Source organism: Prionailurus bengalensis, chromosome B2 (assembly GCF_016509475.1).
Source record: "Prionailurus bengalensis isolate Pbe53 chromosome B2, Fcat_Pben_1.1_paternal_pri, whole genome shotgun sequence".
Classification (NCBI taxonomy): Eukaryota; Metazoa; Chordata; class Mammalia; order Carnivora; family Felidae; genus Prionailurus; species Prionailurus bengalensis.
In genome coordinates, this window is record NC_057349.1 from 144,271,542 (window position 1) to 144,292,849 (window position 21,308).

The 21,308-nt window shown below is 46.5% G+C and overlaps 1 protein-coding gene across 1 annotated transcript in view; it reads right to left on the reverse strand.

The window, feature by feature from the left end:
* Positions 1–561: 561 nt before the first annotated feature.
* Positions 562–21,308, reverse strand: part of LOC122490154 (solute carrier family 22 member 2-like) — a 31,644-nt gene continuing 10,897 nt past the window's right edge. Inside the window, 8 exon segments of the mRNA XM_043592697.1 lie at positions 562–1,542; positions 8,469–8,568; positions 11,846–11,958; positions 12,496–12,604; positions 13,488–13,702; positions 15,276–15,318; positions 15,321–15,381; positions 16,874–16,988. Coding sequence (XP_043448632.1) covers positions 1,476–1,542; positions 8,469–8,568; positions 11,846–11,958; positions 12,496–12,604; positions 13,488–13,702; positions 15,276–15,318; positions 15,321–15,381; positions 16,874–16,988 — 823 coding nt within the window. The 3' untranslated portion in view covers positions 562–1,475.

The following is a 21,308-nucleotide window of genomic DNA, read 5'->3' on the forward strand; positions in this document are numbered from 1 at the left end:
TTTATCAAAGAGTTGGGGGGGGGGAATTAATGGTGAATATATAGAAAACAGCAACAAAAACCAAGGCTCAACAGGAACAAAATGCTGTGAAAAGAGTGGAAGAGTGATCATAGTACCCTATGTGGCTCAGCTGTTAGTAATAGTTACACAGCCCAAATTAGGCAAATGTTAACTATTTATTGAATAAAAATGTGATAACACAGAGTTTGAAGAGAAAAACTGTGTGTTGGATTGAGGACAGAGATGAAGAGAGCTAAATCTTCATATTTTATACCAGAAAGTCAATAGGTAATGTAATATTTATTTAAAAAATTTTTTTGTTTTTATTTTATTTTTGAGAGAGTGAGAGAGTGAGAGAGAGCAGGGGAGGGGCAGAGAGAGAAAGGAAGACACAGAATCCGAAGCAGATTCCAGGTTCTGAGCTGTTAGCACAGAGCCCAATGCAGGACTCAAACTCATGAACCATGAGATCATGACCTGAGCAGAAGTCAGATGCTTAACTGACTGAGCCACCCAGGCACCCCAGTAATGTAATATTTAAAGTTAAAAAGGCAAGACATATCAATATAAAGCAGGTTATTTAGATATATATATATAAATCACAAGAGAAAGAAACAGCTGAAATAGTTGAAAATTATTCTGGAGGCATTGGTAGAGGTGGAATGGGGCAAGGAACTTTTGTTTTCATTATAGGTCTTGAAGTATTTAGCTTCTAAATATTAATTTACTATATTACCGTGGTAAAATATTAATATAATTTTTTTAAACCACAAATTTAGAGAAATTTTTATCAGGGTGAGACATTACCACATCGGTTTAATAGGCCAAATTCAACACTGCTCCCTATCAAACTCTTCTCCAGATTTTTTTGTGGAAAGCACACGTTTGTATTCAACTCGTCTAAATGGAGCAGACTTACTGATTACTCATGTTGTATTTCTGATTCTTTATTTTAGTTTCCTTTAAAAATCTAACCCAGATAATAATGTATTTTAAAATTTTGTCACCCATGTCACTTGAAAGGCCAATTTAAATTTCTTGGCATACATTCTGGACAACTTGATATTACTTTACATGTATCATTTCTTTAAGAAAACAGGCTCTCTGCTCTACTTAATAGTTTCTCAGATCTTCTCTGTTCTGTTTCCCTGGCCCACGATTCTCCTGTGTGTTTTGGTTTGATATCATTGTGGAGAAAAGAATAAAATACAATAAGATAAAGACAATTCCCAGCACACCAATAGCATTGTCCTAGGAATGCTGGGAATGGAGTAAGCTGGTGGGGCTTGGTAGGGTTTTGTCCCCTGGGTAGATTTTAATAAGTTGGACAACAAACTCTATTTGGCTATAGATTTAGGTTCGTAGGGTTCGAAAGGAGGTAAGGTTGAATTATATGGACGTTGTGGTGGATGGAGAAATCTCTGGTCTGGACTTGTATCATCACAGCAAGGCCATAGCAAGAGTGGTCTCTCTTCTTAGTTTAGCGGATTGTCTACTTTCTTGACTTGGAGGTAAATCATCTTTTCTTTATTTTTTCTTGGTCTGCAGTAATAAAGAAAATGGAGAGGAGATAAAGACATAATAAGGAAACTATAAACCAAAATAAAGTGGGTAGTAAATGAATGGGACAAAAAATTGATGTAAGTTTTGTCCAGGATTAGTTTTGCAGTGTGTTCTGAGTGGTGATTCCTGAAAAGAAAACTGACAGGGCTTGGTGAACAACTAATGTGGTGGGGTGGTTCCAAAAATGCTCTTCTGGGACTGGCCTATGTTCCTTATTTTAGGTGTTCACTTTTCTATGTAATGGAGGATGTGGGTGATGACTTATTTAATCTTATATTGGTAAAAAATGATTACTGCAAAATCTAGACAGCTATCATTTCTTGCAAATACAATTTTAGAAACTTTTTACCAAAGCTCATTTATTTTTCAACAGTTGCACAAGTGAAAAATCAACTAGAAATTTGTTCGAATTGCACATTTTCTCAGTCATCTTATCTTCATGAATACCAGGATGTTGCTGACACTCATTGTAGAGATGCTGGTTTCTTCGTTCTGCTGCTCCCAGACATGCCCTTTGATAGTAAGGCTGAAATCTGCAGTGGGGCGACCCCTGGGTCCCCCAGCTCCTTGCGGAATTTGCCCTGCTCGGGGATGCCTAGTCTTGCCTCAGCTTCTGGGCCAGTCTGAGACAGGGAGGGTAGCAGAAGCTCACCCGAATCCCCTGGCAGTGCTGGAGTTCTCTCAGACCCCAGGCGTTGGGGCCCAAGGAAGTCAGCTGCACTCCCGGGGTCTCTGTGCCAACAACAGTAATGGCAAAAGCAGCGGCAGCAACAACAGAAACAACAGTACCATCGGGAGCGGGAACACCGGCAACAACAACAGCAACACTAGCAACAGTGGCAACAACAGCAGCGACAACAGTGACAACGGCAACAACAGGAACAACAGCAACAGCAAAAGCAACAGCAGCAACAATAGCAACAGCAGCAATAGGAACCACCACGGTAGCAATAGTAACCACAGCAGCAATAATAGCAACAACAGCAACAACAGGAAGCACAGCAGCAACAACAGCAGCCGTGACAGCAGCATCAGTAGCAGCCGTGGCAACGACAGGAACGACAGCGGCAACAATGGCAGCAATGATAGTAACAATGGCAGCAACGGCAACAGTAGGAACAACAACAATAATAAGAGCCACAGCAGCAACAATAGTAACAACAGCAACAACAGCAGCAAGAGTAACTATGGCAACAGCAGTAATAATAATAATGGCAAGAACAGCAGGAACAGCAGCAACGATAGTAACAATGGCAACAACAGGAACCACAGCAGCAACAATTGTAACAACAACAAGAACAAGAACCACAGCAGCAACAACAGTAACAGTAGCAACAATGGCAACAACAGCAGCCGTGACAGCAGCATCAGTAGTAGCAGTGGCAACAACAGGAACCACAGCAGCAATAATAGTAACAACAGCAACAACCACAGCGGCAACAATGGTGGCCACAACAATAATAGGAACCACAGCGACAACGATAGTAGCCGCAGGAACCGCTGCAGCAACAGTAATAATGGCAACAGCAGCAGCGATGATAGTAACAATGGCAACAACAGGAACCACAGGAGCAACAATATTAACAGCAACGGCAACAACAACAATCGTAGTAACAATGGCAACAACAGCAGCAGCAACAGTAGTAACAACAACAATAACAGGAACCACAGCAGCAACAACAGCAACAGTAGTAACAATGGCAACGACAGCCGTGACAGCAGCATCAGTAGTAGCAGTGGCAACGACAGGAACAAAGGCAGCAACAATATTAACAGCAACAGCAACAACAAGAGCAATAATGGTAACAACAGCAACAACAGCAGCAGCAAGAGTAACTATGGCAACAGCAGTAGTAATAATGGCAAGAACAGCAAGAACGGCAGCAACGATAGTAACAATGGCAACGACCACAGAAGCAACAATAGTAGCAACAACAATAGGAACCACAGTGACAACAGCAGCAACAGGAACCACAGCAGCACCAACAGCAACAGTGGTAATAATGGCAACAAGAGCAGCATTGACAGCAGCATCAATACTAACAGCCACAACAACAGGAACCACAGCAGCAACAATATTAACAATGGCAGCAATAACAGTAACAATGACAGCAACCGCAGCAGCAGCAGTAGTAACAACAAGAACAAGAACCGCAGCAGCAACAAGAGCAACAACAATGAAAACCACAACATCAGCAATAGTAACAACGGCAACAACAGCAGCAGCAAGAGTAACGATGGCAACAGCAGTAGTAATAATGGCAAGAACAGCAACAACAGCAGCAATGATAGTAACAACGGCGACAATCACAGCAGCAACAATAGTAGCAACAACAATAATAGGAACCACAGCAACAACAATAGTAACCGCAGGAACCACTGCAGCAACAGTAATAATGGCAACAGCCGCAACAATGATAGTAACAATGGCAACAACAGCAGCAGCAACAGTAGTAACAACAACAATAACAGGAACCACAGCAGCACCAACAGCAACAGTGGTAATAATGGCAACAATAGCAGCATTGACAGCAGCATCAATAGTAACAGCGGCAACAACAGGAACCACAGCAGCAACAATATTAACAACAATGGCAGCAATAACAGTAACAATGACAGCAACCGCAGCAGCAGCAGTAGTAACAACAACAATAACAGGAACCACAGCAGCAACAATAGTAACAATGAAAACCTCAGCATCAGCAATATAAACAACAGCAACAACAGCAGCAAGAGTAACCACGGCAACAGCAACAGCAACAACGGCAAGAACAGCAACAACAGCAGCAATGACAGTAACAGTGGCAACGACAGGAACCACAGCAGCAACAGCGGCAGCAACAATACTAACAACAACAATAGGAACCACAGCAGCAACAATCGTAACGAGAACAGCAACCATAGCGGCAGCAATAGTAACCACAGCAACAAGAGCCACAACAGTAACCATAGCAACAACAGCAACAGCAGTAACAACGGCAACAAAGACAACAACAGCAGCAGCAACAGCAGCCACAAGAGTAACCATGGCAACAACAACAGCAACAACAGTGACCACGGCAACAGCAGCAGGTACAGCAGCAGCTATGCCGACTGACTGGTGAGGAGCCCCAGCCCGCTCTGGACCCTCACTGCATTCTTCCGCTTGTGAGCCCGGCCGTCTGGGACCTGGGTGCCAGGACTAGCCTGGCTTTGTCACTTACTGGCCTCATGGACGAATCCTTCCATCTGTCTTGCCTTCATTTTTTTCAGTTGTCCAATGGGGCTAATAATAATAATAATACCTGTTCCATAGGGTTGGTGCCAGGATTAAATGAGGCAACACACGGGAAGGGCTTGGAAAGTACCAGCTAAAGCTCTGAGTAAACGTTAGCCACTGTTACCCAATTTTACAGGAAAGGAAACAAGGGTCAGGGATGAAATAAGGTGTACGTTAGGAAATCCCTAGGGCCGTCTTTGTAACCAGGATGGGCTCAGGGCCCCCGGGAGCCCAGTGACTCGACGGGGGTGGAGGGAGTCCCGCCCTACCCTGTTTGTGCGCCTCTCCCGAAGGGTCTGGGACACCGGACCTGGGTCAGCTCTCCTGACGGAGGCAGCCTGCCTGCCCCCCAGGGCCAGCGTGGGGTGCCCCTACTCCCGGCCATCTACGCGTCCTGTGGGCTGCCCCTGCTTGTCTTTCCCCACAGGGGGGCCCTTTGTCCAGCCCTGCCTCGGCGTCCACGTCCTCACTCCCTTGTGCAGCCCTCAAGCCTCACACAGGTCTGCCTTCCTTCTTCGAAAGGTGAGCCGGAGGATGTAATACAGACAGCAGAAAAGCGCAAACCTTCGCAGACGTATTTGTGGGTCACGGGAAGAGAAGGCGCGTAAAGCCACAGCAGGAATGATCTCCGCGATCCCCCTTTAGCCTGACGAACCAGCCTGACGAAAACGAAAGCCTCCTGCGAGGGGATGGGGATGTGTACGTCCCTGGGCTGAACTTCCCTGTCTCAACACCGTTCCGAATAGATTTTAAAATTTGATCCCCAGTCAGTGATCTAGGTACATATTTACCTATTTTATAGAAGAGCCATGAAAACTTCTGTGAACAATATCGGTGGTTATTGGGCATCCACAAAGGGCCCGCCTCTTTACAAGCATGTACCTCGTCACAAAAATCCAATGAGTAGAAACTGCTGTCCCCATTTACAGACGAAGACACTGAGGCTTAGAAGAGTTAAGGCCACACGGTAGGAAATGTCAAGACCTCGCCTATCAGACTCCACAGCCCCTGTCCTCCCCCACCACATATCCTTCCCACCTCTGGAGCTGGCTGGGAGAGCCTGGAGAAACCACAGTCGGAGATGCTCTAGAAGGAACTCAGCATGGGTCCCACAGCTATTTGGCGGGGAACCCGCTCTGTGTGTGTGCCAGGCACCGTGCTAAGCTCTAGGGCTGTGGCAGTCAATGGGGCACGATCTGTCTTCAAGACGACAGATGTCTTCAAGGGGACAGTCGTGTGCATGGGAAGCTTCCCTGAGACGGGGGTACAGAGGGGACAGTTGGTCTAGATCAGGGACCTCGACTCAAATGTCTGCAGGTACCGGGCAGAAGATACACATGTAGCGGGCACAAGACAGTCGGGCCTGGTGGCACCGCGGCCTACACCAGCGGGCGTGCCCTTCAAAATGCCGAGCTGCCTCTCAGCTCCGACGAATCATCGACAAGAGGAAACGCCTGCTCCGTGTTACCAAATCCTCTGAATTTGTTTGCTTTAACAGATCCTGGGAATCCACTTTATGTGGACTTTCCCACTTAAAAAATACCCACGTGGGCCAAGCAAAGCGCTCGAGACCCTAGTGTCCTGTTGGCTGCCAGTGTGTGACGTCTGCTGAATTCAAGGGCCTCTTCTAATGCTGGCCTTCAAGCTCGAGGGAGAGCCTCCGACCACGGTGATTTCTTCTGCAGCAACATCTGCGTAAGTACTGAACGTGTTAAAAGGGAACATCCTGGAGAATGGGTAAAATTCTGTTCAGTCCTCGGCATCAGCGGGCCAAAACTGTACTACAAATAAAATGCGTAAGAACATCTAAGCACACTGCACAAACAAACCTGTGGGGAGTGTGTCCTATGTTTATCTTTATTAGATTTGCTTTTTTTTTAAGTTTATTTATTTTTCTTGAGAGAGATAGAGAGCGAGTAGGGGAGGGGCAGAGAGAGAGAGAGGGAGGCAGAAGCCCAAGCAGGCTCCGTGCTGTCGGCACAGAACCCGATGTGGGGCTTGAACTCACGAACCGTGAGATCGTGACCTGAGCCAAAATCAAGAGTCAGATGCTTAACCAACGGAGCCACCCAGGCACCCGTCTTTATTAGATTTTCTTAAGTTTACTTTTTGAGTAGGTTCATATGGTTCAAAATTCAGAATGTACAAAAAGGTATGCGTTGAAAATCCCTCCCGGGGCTCCTGGGTGGCTCAGTTGGTTAAGTGCTCAATTCTTGATTTCAGCTCAGGTCATCATCTCGTGGTTCGTGAGTTCGAGCCCCGTGTCAGGCTGTGTTGACCGTGTGGAGCCTGCTTGGGATTCTCTCTCTCCCCTCTCTGTTCCTACCCTCTGCTCACTCTCTCTCTCTCTCTCTCTCAGAATGGGTACATAAAAACTTAAAAAAAAAAAAAGAAAATCTCTCCCACCTATGTTCTCCACCCACCAATTCCACAGATGGCCAATGTTACAGCTTTTCCATCTTCTTTCAGAGATACAGTAAATACACATATATATGTATATGTATATAGATATTTAACACGGGTATGTATTTATTCATTCTTTTTTTAAAATGTGTATTTATTTTTGAAAGAGAGAGAGAGAGAGACAGAGCATGAGAGGGGGAGAGGCAGAGAGAGAGGGAGACACAGAATCCGAAGCAGGCTCCAGGCTCCGAGGTGTCAGCACAGAGCCTGACGCGGGGCTTGAACTCATGAGCTGTGAGTTCATGACCTGAGCCGAAGTCAGACACCTTAACGACTGAGCCATCCAGGTGCCCCTGCCTCGTTCTTTTTAATGGCTGCAGAGTATTTTATCGAATGACCTACCATAATTTATATAATCAGTGGGCATTTAGGCTGTCTCCAAAATTTTCTTACATAAAACACGGTCTTAAATAGTAATCCTGTGCCCCCCTAATCTTGTACATATATGCTCCTAGAAGGGTGGAAATTTCCGGGTAAAAAGAAATGCACATTTTTGATACTATTGCCATCACAGAGAGTTCAGGTTTCTACTCCCACTGACAACACAGGGCGCCGTTTCCCCACGGTCCTTCCCAACATGATAGTTAACGAGCAGTTTAATCTTCGACAACCTCAGCTGTGAGTCGTGTGGGGTTCCTTTATACCTGTCTTACTATGGGAGATCTGAGCATATTTTCATACCTTTAAGAGCTGTTTTTCTTTTCTTTTCCATGAACTACCTATTCAAGTCCTTAGCCCATTTTTTCCTTTTGGGTGGTTCCTCTAATGGATTTGTCAGAGCCCTTTATATAGTGGGAAAACCAGCCCCTTGTCGAGGAGTAAATATTTTCTCCACATTTGTTATTATTATTTTTTAGATGATGTTGGTTTTTCAATTCAGAGAGGCACACTTACTGATCTTCTTTTCAAAGGGATCTGGATTTTTTGCCCTACTTACAGAGACCTTCCCCATTCTGAAAGTATCAGGGTATCTCCTGGTGTGTGTTCGTTATTGTACCGTTTCTTTGTGTTTTGTTTTGTTTTGCTTTGCTTTGTTTTGTTTTTACTCTTCAGTCTTTGATTTCGTGTGACTCGATCTCAACGTACGGCATGAGCTACAAATTCAACCTCCTCTTTTTTTTCCACCTGGCCTCAGAACTGGCCCAGACACGCACGCACAGAGGAATTTCAGCTCCTTCCTTACCTCTGCATGTTCTCGGCTTCATCTATAGTCTCAGGCAAAGCCTTCCCTTTGGTCTCCGGAAGCAGCAACACCAGTACCCCAGCAACCAAGCCAATCACAGCTGAAGGTCAAACAGATGCAAATCACATTAAGAACTAAAATGCGCAGGTTGGTTGTTTTTGCTGTTGGCCCGGAGCCTGACGTGGGGCTCGATCCCACGAACCGTGAGATCATGACCTGAGCTGAAATCAAGAGTCAGATGTTCAACCAACTAAACTCCTCAGGGGCCCCAAACATTCAAGTTTTATAATTAGAACTCCACTAATTTCTTCAAAAAAACGTTTGTGTGTGATTTTCTATAGTTACGGGTTTCTTTGCTCTCTCTGACTGTCCTATAAATATTTTGCTGATTCCAAACTCCGTTGGATTGCAATTCCTTATAGGGAGATGAAATACTTAACATTTTGAGTCAAGGTTATTCTAGGCTAGAGAACATTGCCACGATATTAAGATACATGGGAGTTAGAAAATAACTCTGAAAAAAAAAATCAACTCCGAGGAAAGGAAGAACATAACCCTGCCAACATAAAGCACTTAGCAATGAAAATGAGTCAGAAACTTGGACCACTGTGAGCAAACAGAGGTAATGAACCATGTATTACTGCATCGCAGTATGAAAAAGTATAGCCAGGCCTATGCTTTTAGTTTTAATTCGGGGGTTGATAGAGTCTTTTTCTTGTTCCTTTTTCCCTTGTCTCCAGCTCTAATTTTTTGCACACGCTAGGGGGTAATCGTAAACATTAGGGTGTTTATGCTTCCTTAAATCCCCGCTAACATTTTGGGATTCTAAGGTCACATTTTATGCTTTGCTATGGTAGAATACAGGAAGTAGGTGGGGGTTCTTCGCTGGTTTGGAGTTTCAAAAGAAGGGCACACTGGACTCCGTTTTGACATCTTTGCAAAATGGCAAGAGTAGAGGCCACCACAGTTCAGGACGCCGGCCGAAGCTCCGGGTCCCTGGGCTCCACTTCGGAGCCTCCACTCACTGGTCTCAGAGCCCTGGGAAATTCTGTTCTAAACCTCAGCCATGAAGTGGGGTGACATCTCCACATCACATGCTTGTTGTGTGACTCAAGTGGCTTCCTGCCTGTTAAGTGGCCGTGCCCGCCACAGCGCATGAACGAGGTAGCTCTCCCCTCAGAGTCTCACCAAACCACCAACGATTCACTTGGTTGTAACTCGTGCAAACAATAAACATATTCCGTGGGCTTTGATCCTCTGAAGTAAGTGAATTATGTAGAGAATATAATAGATGGCTCAAATTGTCATCCCTTTAGCATTTTATATTTGCAAAGATAGGCTTAATGAACCAGATTGTTGCTTTTTAAAAAAAATTTTTTTTTAATTTATTTTTGAGAGGGGGGAATGAGAGAGAGAGGGAGTGAGAGAAAATCTCAAGCAGGCTCTAAACTGCCAGCACAGAGCCCGGTGTGGGGATCGAACTCACAAACCATGAGCTCATGACCTGAGCTGAAATCAAGAGTTGTGTGCTTAACCGACTGAGCCACCCAGGCGCCCTGAACCGAGTTATTTCTTAAGTCAGTTTTTTTTCAGTCCTCTTCCAATTGGGGTTTTCTCAGCATTGGATGTGTTGATTTTCAGGCTTCTGGAGAACCGCTTCCGGCGATTTCAAGACCACAGTTGGCACACCATTAATGTGGGCAAAAGAAACGCAAAGGAATAAAAATGTCAAAGTGTTAGTTTCGCTTCCCAATAAAAATGGGAGTTGTCTTCGAATTTATTTGAAACGGTGAAATGCAGCTAAGATCCTTTATCTTTTCAAGGGGAAGGTGAATCCTGAGGGAGGGTTAACAGAGGCTCCTCTAGGTCTGGACCTTACGTTGCTCTGGTAAATGAAGTCTCTGTTCTTGACCCACAAATGTCTCGCTGACCCATGATCACTCACTGCCCAACTAAGGGAGGGGCCGAGATTGAGGCGGTTCCACCTTCCTCCCTGGAAGGAAGGAGTCCACAGGGGCTTGTGGGACTCCTCCAAGTTGGAAAGTAGGCTCCGTGCGGATCCCTCAACTGGTGTGGGGAGAGGAAGGCGCCTGGGGCATGTAGGCCCCATAGGTAAGTGGTACCAGCCACTCTGTGGCCAAATCATGCTTATCTCAGGGTAAAGAGCTCGTGTTCTCGCAACTTTGGCCATCTTGCTGTTATTACGTTGCAACATAGAAGACTTCTTTGGGTCTATTCCGAGGGGGAGTTCTATTGGCGGCGTGGAGCATTTGCTGGCAGATGCACAGCAGTGGAAAACCCCCCCTCCCCTTCCCGAATCCCTTGAGAAGAGGAAGGAGCGGAGATGTTTGTGTGCAACAATGCGCAGCATTAGGGGAAAAGCCATTTGGGTGTTCGTCCAATGTGCAGAGGGTCTTGTCCTCCCTCCCTCCAGTTAAGTGAGTGTTGGAGGCCCATGGGGGAAAATGTTACGTTTTTTGTCCGATTAAAAGTGGTTCCCAATGGATCTAAAAGAAGATGAAAATGAGTGCCTTGAGGCCTCCTGGCTAACGTGAGAAGGTGAATGCTGTGTGCGTGAATCTGGACACCTCTCTGCGTGGTGCCCAGGACAGGGTCGGTCTCACAGTCCCCAGCTGCGGGGAAGGGCAATGGCCATGAGTGAACGGAAGTGCCCAGGATTCCCAGAGCCCTTTGATAGCCTGCAGACCTTCAACACTGGCCTCTGTGTGCGAATTGCTGATAATTAGATTTGTCTCTGTCACTTTCCAGGCTGCAGGCTGGTCGGGGAGGGGAGGGCTCAGCACTGGTGCATTCCTTCAGTGTTGGAAGGAAGCACTGAGCCAATCCTCCTTAACTCTAACTGCCCAAGGAATCCGAGGAAGGGGTGCCCGACACCAGCACACGTGTACTGTTAAGCCAACGCATTTCCTTAATGGTGGTCTTTGTTTCCCCTGGATTTTGAAAACGCTCTTTGCAAAACCATAACTGCCTTTCTTTGAAGTAATGTAGCGAAGAGTTGTGTATCTTCTCACGTCTGGCCATAGAGGAGGCAGAGTGAGCTCTTTGACAAAGAGACCCAAGGAGGGGTGGAAATCGGTGAGGAGAGTTAGGGGTTTTCTTCAGGCAAATGTCTTTCCATCTTACTCCCTCTTGAACTTTGTACCACAAAGGCCGTGAGTCCCAGTGGGCTCCCATTCCTGGGTCTTAGTAGCTACTAATAGTATTACCAATACTAGTCTTACTAACGCTAAGAGTAGTTCTAATTACTAGCTGTATTTAGTAGTTGCTGGTAGGCATGATACCTGTTTTGAGATAGAAAAATGGCGGATGCTAGGAAAATAGGGTTTCATTCAAAGACGTGTCTGAGGATCTCTTACCGAAAACCAGCAGTGGGAGCTCATGCCAGACGTTGGTGAGCCGGTAGACCAGGAACGGTGTGATAATGCCACCGATGTCGCACATGGAGGAGCAGACAAGGACACCGAGATTCCTGAAATGCAGGAAACGGATTGAACTTTTAGCTTCTCGCCGGATGGTAGTTATCCCCCACCGCCTCCACATAAATACTTCCCTACATCACTAAAATGTCTGTGAACTGGAAAAAAACCAGAAGGTTCACATTATTTTCAACACACACAAATGGTGTGATACACAGTTCCATCCCTATTCTGTTGTGCTTATTTCATGTTAGCTTTTTTGAAGATTTTTAATGGGGTGGGGGGTGATTTTACTCTTATCACCTGTCTTCTCTACGCTGTTCTGTGGTCCTGTGTGTGCTGTTTCTGACCACGCTCTCCCAGGGCCATTTGGTCATTGCTCTCTTGCAGTCAATACGCTGTATTTCACCCTAGCCGTAAGTGTGAGATGTGGCCTCGTTACTGCCTTCACATGTTCTAATCTTCTCTTACCCGTGTTTTGGAAAGGAAGGCGTCCTCTGAAAAGGTGTCCTCCACTGGCACTTGTGGTAGTTCTAGCCAACAACCAAATGTCCCGACCACCCTCTTCACGTTGAGGAAAGCGTGCTAACCTGATGAATGTGGGGTACAGTTCCGCGTTGACCAGGCAAACCATTTCGTAAGCCATCGTAACCCCCATCCTACCCAAGCACGCGACTGTAACTCTTAGCCACTGCAGATCTGAGGGGAGAACACACACCAGTTACACACACAGCACTGGGTAATGGTCTCCAAACCCTGGTCTGCAAACAGTGCTCCAGAGACATGCAAAGGGAAAGTCCACATTCCAGAATGGATTGAGAACGCAAAATGCTTCTTCTATAGACTCCCAAGTCTTGAGCAAGGTTCCCCACATCTGTTAGTTTTAACTTGGACACAGTTCTAACAGTCTCTTTAGACCCCAGTCATTAATGATGACAGAATTATACCAGTTTTCAAAGCTGGGCCAACTCTAGTCTATAGAGGTCGCCCACAAGGAACAGTAACATATGGAACTATTTTAAGTAATTGCTAATAACTGAAGGATGCAAACAAAGCTCCTAGTTGCTAAGAGGATTCTATCGTATAGGTTCTAACTCTCCTTCGTTGAGAACGCATTTTAAAAAGAAGGAAAGGAACTGAATAAGTGTTCATTTGTTGCATTTACCTAAACTTCCTTATTTGTTCTGCAGAATGATGCAGGGAGGCCAAGGGAGTTGTCTGGATAGTGTCTGGGAAACACTAAAATAAGACTTTAACCCTGGGCCTGCTCTACCCCTGCAAAGCCCATGCTTTCTTTTCTGGGCCAGGCCAATGGTCTGTAGCATGAGTCCCCTTAGCCTTTCTTGTTCTAGTACATTAGAGAACAATCAAGTGTGATTGTATTATGTCAGGCAACCTTTGGGTACAATTGTTCTTAAAGACAGGGTGGCTATAGGGTTTGCTCAGGGAGGTCCCAGATACTGTGTTCACTCTTTCCAAATTGATTTGGATGACAAATTACATAGTCCTACTCTCAGAGGCCTATGACCTCCCTCTTCTCAGGGCCTTAGAAGACAAGACCCCAGCTTGGCCTGACACTTACCATCAGGGATAAAAACCGAGGCTAGGCAGGCTACCCCTGCCACCATATTTGATGCAGCCCATGGATAGCGGCGACCTAAACGGTCAATGGTGAGGATGATGAGGAGGGCAGCTGGAAACTCCACCAGGGCAGAGTAGAAGAAATCCAAGTAGAAATTGCTCCCTGCAAGGCCCATGTGCATGATGAGGCCCTGGTAGAGAACAGAGCTCGTGAACCTGAGCAGAGAGGAGAGCTCAGGTCAAGCCAAGCACCAAAAGCAAATCATCAAGAAGGAGCAGCTTCTGGAAATGAGAGTGGATTGTGGGTCACCTTTCTGGGTCATCTTAGTGCTATTCCCTCTCTTCCACTGCTTTTGCATCATCTGACCCACTGTGGTGGCTGGTTGTGAGCCCAGAACCAGGAAAGCAGAAGAAATTAAGATAACATTCCCTGGCCAAACTGAAAGGCAAGAAGAAATTTCTTTCTAGAGTGATTTATTTGGTAAAACTGTATCCGTTTATTAGTGGCTGTTAATTATTATCTCTTTGTGGTTTTCTGATGGAATCGGGATCAAAAGGCTTGGCTACTTAATTCAAATTTTAGGAGACCAGAGACCCGAATGGGTACCAAATTCCCAAATGGGTACGGCCTCACTTCTTGAGGATTTCTCTTCTGACACCATCCAGATAGCGTTGTGACGATGGTTTTTTTTTTGCTTTGTTTTGTCGACTGGAAGTGTTTGTTATCTGTAATGGAAACTAGAAGACCCCTGGCAAGAGCCACAATTATTCGGAAAAGGCAAGAAGGCTAACGAAGCCACATTTCACTGCTTCGTGTTACGCGCAGTACTGCAAAGGGTGGCAGATTAATTCCTGGTGAGCCTTGCCTCTGCCAGTGGTTACAAATCTCCGTTTGGCCGGTGTCAGTCCAATGCACACTGAAAGGAAAGTTCACTGGACCAAGGAAGGCTCCAAGAGGACCAAGGCTCAGGGCTCCAAGAGAAGCCTGCAGACAGTGAAAACAATCACGCTTCAGCCACGGATTGTGGAGTTAGTGGATTGCTCTTTGTGGCTTGTTCTCATTCGTAAGTTTATTTTTTTCTCCAATAGACAAGAAAAGGAAAAGACCCTTCCCTTGCTAGCCCTGTACAATAAGGAGAGATCTACACTCATCATAAATATAGGACCAGGAGTTGTCCATTTTGGCTAAATACCGGAATCATCTGGAGAATGTTAAAATATCGGTGCCTTGGACCTTCCCTCAACCAGTTAAATCAGTATTTTCAGGGGGGCAGTGTGGGGAGTCTCGGCTTGGTATTTTATAACCTCCTTTGCCAATGCCAAAGTCGAGAATGTGCTTATCTATGCTTTGGGACTGTAAGCCGATTTCAACATCTGCCCCCCCCCCCCCAAAATGATATCAGGAAAACCTGCAATAAGTGAGTCCCCTCACCATCCACGGTCAATACCGATACTGGAACTAGGCTATGGAACGGTGCTCTTGGTCCCTCCCTTAATGTGGATGATGGGGATTTAAAAAAAATGTGGAGAGGGGCGCCTGGGTGGCGCAGTCGGTTAAGCGTCCGACTTCAGCCAGGTCACGATCTCGCGGTCCGTGAGTTCGAGCCCCGCGTCGGGCTCTGGGCTGACGGCTCGGAGCCTGGAGCCTGTTTCCAATTCTGTGTCTCCCTCTCTCTCTGCCCCTCCCCCGTTCATGCTCTGTCTCTCTCTGTCCCAAAAGTAAATAAAAACGTTGAAAAAAAATTAAAAAAAAATGTGGAGAGGTTTTGAAGTGAAAAACATTCCTTACCAGTTGTACATCAGGATCAAAGTGTGTTTCCTGATCTGAGGGTTCTGACCAAATCAAGAAATGAAGGATTCAGCTTCTCGTCAGCTTCCTCATCAGGTCTGAGGCTCTAGGAATAGAAGTCGTAGGAACAGCTTTGTGTGGTTAAAGCACAGGGGGGCAGGAGGAGGCCTGGCTCAGAGGCCCTGTGGGCTGAGGGCACGGGGCGCCCTCTCTGCAGGACCGGCTGGGACCCCGCAGTCAGGAAGCTCTGCTCTGGGACCCTTGCACTGGGAGCAGCTCTTTATCGCCTAGAGCTTGTTAGAATGAAAGACCTGGGCCCCCATCCAGACAGACTGAATCGGAATCTGCATTTCCACAGGGTCCCAGGTGCACCCTGTGCACAAGTATTAACGCTCCAGAAGCTCTGCTCTAGAAGAAAATAGTAGGTGGTGGAGTTGAGACCCAATCTCCAGGGCTCAGGAAGCAGAATGTTCTCAAAAACCACTCCTTCCCGAAGCAACACTGGACGGCTGCTAAAAGCCCGAGGACAAGAGGAAGAACTTCCAGCGGACTTACTGCTCTTTCCATTCTTTCTGAACTTTGGCCAGAGTGACTCATGTGCTTTAATCCCTGACCAATTTCTGAAATGGCCTAAAACTTAATCAGTGCTTGGCTGGTCATCAGTAGAAAAGACTGTCTACCCAACCACCAGAAACCAGAGAAGAAGTGAAAAAAAAAAGGGCTCTCAGGGGCGCCCAGGTGACTCAATCAGTTAAGCATCTGACTCTTGATTTTGGCTGAGGTCACGGTCTCATGGTTCATGAGTTTGAGCCCCATGACAGGTTCTGTGAGACAGCACGGAACCTGCTTGTGATTCTCTCTCTCCCTCTCTCTCTGCCCCTCCCTCACACACTCTCAAAATAATACATAAAGAAACTTAAAAAAAAAAAAAGCCTCTGAGTCCCCAAATGCTCAAGTCTAAAGTCATATAAATCGCAAATGCTTACAGGGAACCTATCTTAGATCCTCACACAGAGATGAATTACTCTTATTTTGACAGAGTTTTCCAATCAGCTTGATTTTCTCTGTTCTGTCCCACCAGGTAGAAAGGCTTAAGTTAAAGGTGATGAGGTCTCCTAGAGGCAAAACACAAAATGCAGAGAAAATGCGCACCCCAGCCACTTGTTTTGTTTTGTTTTGTTTTTTTCCACAAGGCAGGAGAGAGCTCACGATGTTTTGGGACATTTTCTATCCAAAATGTTTAAAATTCTAAGAAATTATTTGTGTTTGAAGACTCTTGCCTCTGTGAGCCCCTCCCCCCTCCCCGATCTGGTAAGGAAGACATTGGGTAGTTGGGTACAAGTGGCCCACACAGCCTTGGGTGGCACATGATAGAAACTCCTCATTTGCCTTTCAGTGATTTTCAGTTTCCTTTTCCTTTTATGCTTTGGATCTATTTAGAATCCAATATATTACTGGGGACCATGAATCCGAGTACAACGGAAACATCCTGTTGCACATGGTGGGCCTCTTCTATGACTCCCCATTGAGAACACACGGCTTTACCAGATTCTCCTTCGTCACCGTTCCATCATTTGATAGTTCAGCCGCTGGCTCACCTGAAGGGAGGTTGGCAGAGGTTTTCCATTTTTCTTTGCGATGTGCTTAATGATGCTCATGGCTTTAGCATTTTTGTTCTGGGAGATCAGCCACCTTGGAGACTCAGGGATGCACCTAGGAAATAGCATAAGTGTTATCAGAGCTGTTCAGTGGGGGATGGGTGGAGGTCTTACTGAACCTTCTTCCCGCAGTGGTCATAGTCAAGTGTCTGCAAGTGAGGTTGGGGTGGATCTACAAAGGAAATAAAACTGTGCAGGGGCGGCACAGCAAAGGAAATCGACAAAAACAGAAAGCAGCCTACTGAATGGGAGAAAGCATTTGCAAATCATGTGCCAGGTTACGAGGTTCATACCCCAAATATATAAAGAACTCATACAACTCAGTAGCAAAAAACCAAAAAATCTGATTTGGAAAATGGGCAGAGGATCCTAATAGACATTTTTTTCCAGAGAAGACATACAAATGGCCAACAGGTACATGAAAAGATGCTCAACGTCACTAATCACCAGGGAAATAGAAATCAAAACCACGAGGGGATATCACTTCACATCTGTTAGGATGGCTAGTCTCAAAAAGACAAGCAATAAACTCTGACAAGGGTGTGGAGAAAGGGAAACCCTTATGCACTGTTGGTAGGAGCATAAACTGGAGCAGCCACTATGGAAAAGAGTGTGGAGTTCCTCAAAAAATTAAAAATAGAAAGCACAACATGGTCTAGCCATTCCACTGCTGGGTATTTATTAGAAGGAAACAAAAATACCAATTCAAAAAGGTATATGCACTCCTGTGTTTACTTCAGCAAGTCATGGAAACACCCTAAGTGCCCGGGGATGGATGAATGAATGGCTGAAGAAGATGTGGTGTATATTACACAATGAAATAGTTTTCAGCCATAAATAAGAATGAAGTCTTGCCATCTGACAACATGGGTGGGCCTAGAGGGTATTACGCTAAGTGAAATAAGTCAGAGAAAGACAAACACCACATGATCTCACTTATGTGTAGACTCCAAAACAAACAAACAGACCGAGCTCATAGATACAGAGCACAGATGGGTGGTTGCTGGCGGAGGAAGTGGATAACATGGGGGCAGGGGGTCAGAAGGCACAAACTTCCAGTTACAAAAGAATTAGAAGCCCTGAGAATGCGACATATGGCGCGGTGACTACAGTTAATAGAACTGTATTGCATGTTTGAAAGTTGCTGAGACAAGCCGTCTTCAAAGTTCTCTCCCAAGAAAAGAATTTTTTTAAATTTTGCAGAGGCTACGTGGGTTTTTCCTCCCTCACACGCTGACTTGTGTTCAGCCTTGTGCAGGAGACTTTTGGGGCATCCTCTTCAGAGTCCCCGGTGGTCAACCGGATGCCCAGGCAGCCCTGTGCTAGAGGGAGGAGAGGCAGGTCAGCTGGGCTTTGCGAGTGCTGAGATCTGCCGGGTATGGGGACAGCAGAATGCAGTTCCCTCACGGGGGAAACCAAGTATTTTACGTACATTGTTCTGAGAGCTGATTTCTCAAAGGAAGGAGGTAAGAGTTCGAGATAAGACGGTAGCAGAGGTTAAAAGCCAGATTGCTGGATCTGGCAGGACAAGGGGTGGGCGACCCTGTACCTCCTGCAGCAGGACTGTAGCCACCTGGATCTGTGTTTGGAGAGTATTCTTGGAGTAGCTGGTTCAGGGTCGATGGGAGGAAGAGGGACTGGCAGGAAGGAGGTTGAAGGACCGCCCTGGTGGGAGTTCTGGCACAGAGTCCGGAAGGCCCCATGTCGGGGCCTCACCCTGGGGGAGAAAGTTGCTCTGAGAGGGCCCAAAAGGAACTCGGGATGGATGTTTGTGGGAGTGCCATGGAGAGAGGAATCAAGTCCAATTCCTCAGTTAAGGCTCGACATCAGGAACAGAAATGTGGTGCTCGGCGGCGGCCAATCCACAGCTCACGGTGAGCATCCTTTCTGCCGTGATGCCGTAGCATGATTTTCCTAGACCACATTTGACGCACAGGTTCAGCCCAGTCGCTCACACCCCCAGAAGCAGAGTCGGCCGAGCCAGGTGTCAAGCGAGCTGAAGGGTCAAGGAGGACCTGGGAGCCACGTCGGAGAAGACAGGAACCAGAAATGGCTAGCCTCCCAGTGGAACGTCTGGATGGATCCTCGGAGGCATATCCAGATAGGTACAGAGCTGCCCGGTAGAATAGAAATTAATTTTTTGAAGCTCTCAGTGCAGAATTAGGAACCCTGGGTAAACATGCCAGGAAGGTAAATTCCGGGTCAATGAGAAGTCTCTTGAAGACGAGCTTTGGGTTCTGCAGTGAAGTCGCTTGCTTGATGACAGAGTAAGAGCGAGAACAGTTTTCAAGCAGAGGCTGAATAAGGATCCTCTGGGGGCATTGCTCTGGGGCTCCAGCCCTGGGCAGGAAGCTGTGTCAGAGGGCTTCTAATGTCACCTCACCTCTAAGAGCTGACAGCTACTGGGACACACATGCCAGTCCCACAGTGTCAGGTGAACAGCTGATCCCAACAAGCAGTGAAACGTGAAGGTTACAGAGACATGAGAGAAATGCCACTGGGCAGGGGACAGGGCCCCCCACTGGCCTTGGTCAGCCTGCATGGAGTCCCCCCTTTGGTGACCATCTCATCCCCTCCTCCCCTGTAGCCCACCCCCTACTCCTTCTAGCCATGGCACCACCTCTGTCTTCTGTCCTGGCTCCTTGTCCTCAGCTAGGCTTTCAGAATTTAGTATATATTTTTTTTAATTTTTTTTTAACGTTTATTTATTTTGGGGACAGAGAGAGACAGAGCATGAACGGGGGAGGGGCAGAGAAAGAGGGAGACACAGAATCGGAAGCAGGCTCCAGGCTCTGAGCCATCAGCCCAGAGCCTGACGAGGGGCTCGAACTCACGGACCGTGAGATTGTGACCTGAGCCGAAGTCGGACGCTCAACCGACTGAGCCACCCAGGCGCCCCATAGTATATTTCTTTTGTGTTCTGCCCCATTCACTTCCTCTCCGGGCTCTGCTCCTTTCCTCTGAGGGACTGCCTCTATCCCCTACCCACCAACAGGGGGATTTTTCTTGAATTCCTGATCCTCAGGTTCAACCGCCTCTGGCCGCGTACACATTGATGTCCTTTCCAGATGGATCTCAGATTCGGCGTGTCCATGCTCGCCCTCATCATCCCTCCTTTCAAACCCACCCCTCCTCCTGTGCTCCTTATCTCAGCACGTGCAGACACAGAAGCCTCCACTCCACCCACGAGGCACCTCCTCTCCCTAAACCTTCCCATTTGGTCTCCACCAGGCTCTGTCCCTGCTCGCTGATGAAACTTCTTTCCAGTTTTCTCCTCTTCATAGGCCACCACTTGTCTTAACTCAGGCTCTGTCTCTCTTGCAAGGATTATGGCGATAGTCCCTTACCTAACCTCTTTGCCTCCACTCTTCCCCCTAAACACCTGTTTTCTACTCTGTATCTCCACTGATTTTCGATGATGTAGGCCCATCACGGAGGTCGTAGAATTGGAAGTAAATTAAATTTGATTCTATTGAGTAAAAATGGCAAGAAGCAACACATCAGAGGTGACCAGAACTTGGATGAGAGGTGCACCTTTTCTGTGATGCTAAAGCATCAGAAAAACAAAACCGTTGAAAGATTTTTAGGCAGGAAGGGAACACGGTGGAACTAATTTTAGAAATGGAGTGTGAAACATGCATTGGAGGATATGGAAGAGCGAATGTCAAAGAAACCAGGGTGAGTCTATCGTGGGGGTGGCTTCAGAGATGCAAAGGAGATAGAATGGATATGGGAGGGAGGTAAGGGTCCCTCTCAGAGTTTGACCGGATTTTGGAGGAGAGCCAGGCTTTCTGGAAAGGGTTGAGATGCTTAATTCTTAGACAGGATGACTCTGGGAGGAACAGGTGACTACGTCCAGAAAGTGGTTTGTTGCTTGAGAGAGGGATTTGCACGATAACCTAGCATCCCTCTTGTTTTATTTCAGGTAAACTCGCATTAGGAATTTCTGATAGTTTCTGCTGTTTCCACGGTTTCCCCGGCAGGTGTGACAAACAAGTTTCACATGTCCTGGTGACTCTGACTGACATGGTCTGCCTGATCTGGGATAAAGACTGCTGGATTGATTGGAGATGTGTGCCTTGGGCAGGGATGTGGGAAGTGGTAACACTTGCACGCTAAAGTCTCCTCTGAGCAGGGATGGAATGAGAATAGTAATATTGTCAACCTCTGCCAAGGGCATTACAGCCACTAAAAGTTAATTTAAACACCACATTAATAATGTAAAAAGATGTGAGTTATAAAACTCTTAAGCCCAAAGCAAAAGGACATTTGATTTCCAGAGGGCAAGACACGTTGAAGTTCATGGGTTTTTTTTTGTTGTTGTTTTTGTTTTGTTTTGTTTTGTTTTTATCCCTGAAACACTGACCTGGGCTTT